Below are 6,551 nucleotides of genomic sequence, written 5' to 3'. Positions count from 1 at the left end.
ACCTTTCAGCTGTCTCTGCTCTGCTATCAGCAAAGACATAAAAACTAAACTCAGAAAATAGTTATAAATTATCTAAGCTAGTGGTCTGGCTGAAGGCTGAAGGATAAACCAGATAAACAGACTTATGTAAACAGACTGCTTTAAATTTAATGCGTCAGCTGAGCTCCAAACCAACCAGGAGAAAAACTCAACTTTGGTGTTTCTCCTGGTTGGATCTGATCTGATCTGAACCCAAAGTTCAGCTGAACTTTGGGTTCAGATCAACTCCTGCAGACCCAAAGTGGTGCAAAGCCAGAGGAGCTGCTCTGCGTCACTGTGTGGCTCAACTGCGAACATATGTTCTGCAAAATATGGAGACTTCTGATAAAACAGCTAAAACAAATAAAAAAAAAAATACATCTGCTCTGAAAAAATAAACTTTATCTAAAAAGCAAACAAACAAAGCGAAGGATCGCAGCTTGGACTGTTTTATTGAGGTAATAGAGCAGCTTGCCTCCACATGAAGAAAAGCCAAATCCACATCATGGGACAGTAAAGTTCAGCAGGCAGTCAGTAGACTGACTGTTTCTGAACGGCACGTGCTTCCTGGCTGTTTGTTGCTGATCAGAGGTAGAAGAAGGCTGGTTACTCACCTGCTGCAGCCGCGTTCCTTCACTCAGTCCTCTGTTACCTTTGCTCACCTCACATTTTCACTCAACTTCTCACCTCGGCCGCTAGGGGGCGAGCGCGCAATTACCAACTTTACCGTAATGTTTGCTGTAGCTGGGAAACTGGGATTTTATTTAAATTAAAAGACAAGCCCTCTATAAAAAAAAGAAAATTAAGAGAACCTTAAAAAAAGTCACAGGTGGTTTATCATAATCATATTTTATATTTATAGTCGTATTTTATTATTGTATGTTTTACAGATACTTCTCATGTTAACATAAACTAAAAATATTAAATTTTTAATAAATATGAATGTTTTGTTACTTTAGGTAGCTTCAATTATTTCAACTTTAACTTTTTTCAAATGAAAGTATTTTCAATAAAGTGTATTTTATTTATTTTTATTTTTAACTACAATTTGGTAAAATATTTTGGAATTTTTTTTCTCATTTTTTCTCCCAATGAGGTTTAGCTCAAACCTCCAGATGTAACTGATATATATAAAAAATAAGCAGCTAAGATTTATTAAATGTCATGATGTGAGATTTACTGGGCTACGTTAAATTTAAATATTTTGAATTTGAAGCCATAAAAACACACATATCAGATGTGGCTAACCGTGTTCTTTGATTATGTTTGAGGTAAAGTTGATGTCAGTCTGGACATGATGCCCATTTACACTGCAAAAATGATCTAGAAATAAGTAAAAACGTCTTAAATTAAATGTATTTACCCTTAATTTAAGTAGGTAAATAAGATTAATTGCCAATGGGATGAGGATATCTACTCTTAAAATAAGATAATTAGATAAAATGCACTTGAAATAAGACAATAAATAGTTTTTTTCATATTTTAAATGTAAATTGTCTTATTCCATTGGCAAAGTGTCTCATTTACCCCCTAAATTCAAGAAAAAATGACTTATGTAGATTTTGATTTTTTCCAGTGTAGGCCACTGAAAGTAGCAGGGATCCTAATGTCTGCAGGCAATGCCAGGTCTATAATAGAAAACTGATCAATCTCCTGATTTTCATGCTTAGCTTTCAAGTCATGTTTCTGAAATTCATCCAAAAATAAAAATAACTTGAGGAACTTATTATTTTTTCAGCTGTAGTCTCTGTAACATTTAATCAGCTCCTAGATGTAACTGCCAGAATCCTGCCGACAGCAGGAAAATGGATAAAACTCATTTTTACAACTTCTGCAAAGTATCCATCGCTGGATTTACCGTTTCTGCTTGGAAGTTTATAAATCCTTAAAATAAGCACAAAAAAATCAGCATTAAAATAAATCAAAAATGACAAAAGTTTGATTAAGTAAAAAAAAAAAATCATGACACAGACTTTGAATATATAGATATATAAACATAAAAATTCATAATAGACGTAAACCATAAACCAATCAAACATTTACTAAGTTATCACAACAGTATATTTATATGAATGCAAACAATAAAAAACATTATAAAAACTGTTTATAAAAACAAAACATAATTTAATGTGCAGGTTTATTTTTGTTATTTTTATCTTCTGAGGCTTTGAAGTTTAATCTAGTCCAATATTGAGTCATAAACCTAAAAAAAATAGTTTTTTAATATATAAAAACTATTTTCTGAGAATGTGTTTATTTAAGAGCAACTATGCAAAAGAACAAAGATCTAGAAAAAGTAGAACATATTCTATTATTTTCGCTAATATGAATAATAATAATATTGAAATGACATTTTATTCTCATGATTTGCTTTTCAGTAAAACATTTTTCCATCACCTTAAATAGTAAATGCTGCTGAGCAAATGGGCTTGCCTCCCCTTACCTGGCATTACGGTAAAAATGAAGCGTTGCCATGGAATTACGGAAATACATGCGCAGGCTGCAGACCGGCTGGGGGGGGGGGCTCTGAGACCAACTGAAGGAGGGAAAGAAGCTACAGACTGACTTCCGGTGAGTAGATTCTCTTCTTTGTTGCTTAATCCGAGTTTGTATAACAGCAGTTTTATAAGCAAAGGTCTTTAGATTATGTAGAAAATCCCGATTTATCCGCCTCAGAGATTACCCCCCCCACCCACCCCCCAGACTGGCTCCATTAAAGGAGACCGAAGCAGATGGAGGAACAACAACAACAACAACAACAACACAGGAGATGGAAGCTTTACCTGCGGAAATGTTCCCAGCGATAATCCCAGTTTTCTACATGGCTGCCTGCGTAACAGCAGGCTGCTCTACATACATAGATCTGTGGCTGCTCTGCATGCATGGATCTATGGCTGCTCTACATGCATAGCTCTATGGCTGCTCTACATGCATAGATCTGTGGCTGCTGAGGCACAGGACGTCCATCCCTGGACCTTTTCAGGGATCCTGGATGTTTTTATTGTGCAGAAAGTTTGACCTAGATCCGCCTGCTTGTTCCTCAGCCTCTATATTTCCCTTCCAGGTGACTGACTGATCCTCCTGATGCAGGATGCAGGATGCCATCATACAGGATCGAGCAAAGCAGGGATTCAGCCCATAGTTTGGATTTACTCCTGCTTCATTTGACTCTTTAATGGACGTCTTCTGTACTGAGAATGAAAGATGCAGGTTTAGAGACCGTGAATGAAATCAGGGAAAGCGAAGGAGGACGGTGAAGATCAGGTCCAAGATGCTTCAGACTGGAAACTATTCCCTGGTTCTGCTGGTCCAACTGGTGCTGCTGACCTATGACCTCTTTGTGAACTCGTTCAGTGAACTTCTGAGAAGAGCTCCTGTCATCCAGCTGGTGCTTTTCATGTAAGTCATAAAAAAATAACCAGATAATACAAATATAATGAGACACACACACACACACACACACACACACACACACACACACACACACACACTCGGGTATATTTATTCCCTTTCTGAAGGATGCATCATTTTCCAGGATTTCTGAAGTTGTAGGCTGCCAACAATAATGATAATTACTATTTTTCAAATAATTTAGTAAAATCTAAATGTAAAAATTAATAGAAATGTAGGAAGTTTAGTAGGATGTTGTTTTTTAATCCAATCTGACAAAAAAATGTCCATTTACAAATTCTGAATTATTGTACGATGCAGAACCTCTGATGCATAAAGGAAAGGATTTGACCTGCAAATACTAAATAATAGAAAAATGGCTGATTCTGATATTTGACGTTTGTTTCACTAGTAAATATGTATCAAAGGTGATCCTTAAAAAACAAACATTTAATATTGAAAAATCTCAAAGTTCGACATTTTCTCTGATTTTCTTTTCAGATCCAAACATTTCTGACATCATAGCTCCGCCTTTTAATGATTTTTATTTTTCTGTTAACAGGAATTTATTTCTGAATTATTAATTCCAAGTATTAAAGTAAAGTTAAACTTTTTTACATTAAAGAAGATAAAATGGCTTCAATAAATAATGAAAGTAAAGGATCCCTGTGGGATTGATCGTCTCCACCAGCAGCTTTTCTATTTTCACTATAATCCCTGAAAACATCAGCCGCCATTTTTTTCACCCAGGAAATGTTTTAGATGTTTAATGCAGGAGGCAGAAACCTGCGTCTACTTTCACCAACATTAGTCTAACATAGATGCAGCACTGCCCCTCCCCCACCTGTTGGCGTGTGCTGCAGGTCTGATGGCTGGAGGATGGATGCAACACCGTTTGTAGAGACGCAGACGGCCGTAGTGTAAAGATTAAAGGGGCGGCGGCCATCAGTCTTATTAAGGCTGAAGGCTTTACCTGAACAGTTAGCCCGGCTAACTTCAGATTATTGTTGTGTTACTATATAAAGAGCAGCAGATTATTCAGACTCTGCACAAGTGTGTGACTTTATTTCCTCACGCCGACCGTAGTGAGAGAATTTATCACTGAGTGACACCAGCACAGAGGAAGAAAATAAAAAAACTTTACTGACCGTTTCCTGAAAAACATCTGAACCTTAAAGTTTCTTAAAATACTCAATTAAACCTTTTCTTCTTAATTATAGTTTTGTAAAGATATGTTTTAATGAAAGTTTAATTGTAGAAGTTTTTAAAAATGAAACATGTTTACAGGAAAGGTGTCACATCTTCATCCCATTTCAATAAAATCAGCTCAGCAGGATGTATTCATGTTTTATGACGTCACCATCTTTGAATGACATCACACTGAAGCTCCTGTGTTTGCAGCATCCAGGACATCGGCATCCTCTTCAACGTCATCATCATCCTCCTGATGATGTTCAACACCTACGTGTTCCAGGTGGGCCTGGTTTCTGTCCTGCTGGGCAGATTTAAGGCTCTGCTGCTCTTCTCTGCTCTCTACCTGACCCTCAGCATCTGCTTCCACTGCTGGCTGTTGGTACGGCGACGCCTTCACACGGTCACACCCAACCACAAACAGATTTAAATGATTAATTCGCTGTTTTAAGCGTTAATTGGTTTCCTTTGAAAGCTCAGTATTGATCGGATCTCTGTCAGCCTCTGGGATCAAACAAACTTGAACTGAACCCGTCTGACAACAGGAAGTAGAACATCAACACGTCTGTGACTTCAGCAGCTCTACTCATCCAGAACCACATGCAAAGCTCTATAGAGCTGCAGATATCAGGGATTAAATGCCTTTAGGGGGAAACTTTGGTCAAAGATTCTCGCAAAATATCTAAACATAGATTTATGGAAGCAGCCGTTCAAAATGTTCCTTCCCATCAAACGCCAGCCGAATAGCGGCCCCACTTCCCTCCATCTTCCAGCCCCTGCAGGGACCCCCTCCCCTCCACTCCACCCTTTCACTGAATTACAGGGTCTGACCAGCAGATGGCGCTTCTCTTTAGAGCTTAATGTCCACAAATCATGACAGAATATTTAATACAAAGATTGATGTTTAAAAAGGAATTGTAGGGGACCAGCCAGGGGCCCATTAAGGACCAGCCAGGGGCCCATTAAGGACCAGCCAGGGGCCCATCAAGGACCAGCCAGGGGCCCATCAAGGACCAACCAAGGACCAACCAGGGGCCCATCAAAGACCAGCCAGGGGCCCATCAAGGACCAGCCAGGGGCCCATCAAGGACCAACCAAGGACCAACCAGGGGCCCATCAAAGACCAGCCAGGGGCCCTTTAAGGACCAGCCAGGGGCCCCATTAAGGACCAGCCAGGGGCCCTTTAAGGACCAGCCAGGGGCCCTTTAAAAGAAGTGGGGAAATGTTGAAAGGCTCCTACTGTAAGACTGATGGAGGCAGTTGTTTCCGCTAAGTTTAATCCAGTTTAAACTTAATCCAGTTTAAACTTAATCCAGTTTAAACTTAATCCAGTTTAAACTTAATCCAGTTTAATGCTGCGTGATTCGTTTCCTTCTTAGTAAAATGTTTCCGTCGGTTTGGATAAATTGATCTTATTATTAAATCAAAGCAACATTTTAAATCTGTTTCTGAGAAGTTCGTATTCAAAGTGTATTCTAGGTGTTTTATCTTCCTGTTCCCAGAACCTCCGATGGTTGGACTCCAACCGTTTCGTGTGGACAGACGGTCTCCTGGCTCTCTTTGTTTTCCAGAGGACAGGTAAGTCCTCCCATTAGTCTCACAGATCCAGACCTCAGTGTCTGTCCCACTAACAGTTCCTGTCCTTCACCAGCGGCTGTGTTCTACTACTACTTATACAAGCGCACAGCCGAGCACATGGGGGACCCAAGGCTCTACGAGGACTCCATGTGGCTCAGGGAGCAATTCGCCAGAGCTCGCCAGTGACGGCGGGACGGAGACGACCAGACTGGGCAGGCTGATGGAGGACTGGGAGGACCATTGAGGGGGACCTGCTATCCTTGCAGTCTGACGTTGGTCTGAAATGTGTTGGAATATAAGAAGAGGATGGATGGTCAGAGAAGGACTGATGTTTACTTGCTGTGAGCGCGGCGTTGTGAGCGCGCGGCGCCGTG

The 6,551-nt window shown here is 39.7% G+C and overlaps 1 protein-coding gene across 1 annotated transcript in view; it reads left to right on the top strand.

Annotated features, from left to right (window-relative positions):
• Window positions 1–2,505: 2,505 nt before the first annotated feature.
• Window positions 2,506–6,551, top strand: part of LOC107096154 (transmembrane protein 138) — a 7,195-nt gene continuing 3,149 nt past the window's right edge. Inside the window, exons 1-5 of the mRNA XM_015392680.1 lie at window positions 2,506–2,589; window positions 3,083–3,417; window positions 4,810–4,981; window positions 6,102–6,177; window positions 6,251–6,412. Coding sequence (XP_015248166.1) covers window positions 3,290–3,417; window positions 4,810–4,981; window positions 6,102–6,177; window positions 6,251–6,363 — 489 coding nt within the window. The 5' untranslated portion in view covers window positions 2,506–2,589; window positions 3,083–3,289 and the 3' untranslated portion in view covers window positions 6,364–6,412. The remainder of the gene's footprint in view (window positions 2,590–3,082; window positions 3,418–4,809; window positions 4,982–6,101; window positions 6,178–6,250; window positions 6,413–6,551) is intronic.

Source organism: Cyprinodon variegatus, unplaced genomic scaffold (assembly GCF_000732505.1).
Source record: "Cyprinodon variegatus isolate N-32 unplaced genomic scaffold, C_variegatus-1.0 Scaffold602, whole genome shotgun sequence".
Lineage (NCBI taxonomy): Eukaryota > Metazoa > Chordata > Actinopteri > Cyprinodontiformes > Cyprinodontidae > Cyprinodon > Cyprinodon variegatus.
Note: the sequence above shows the minus strand (reverse complement) of the source record. Positions and strands in the feature narration are given on the sequence as shown.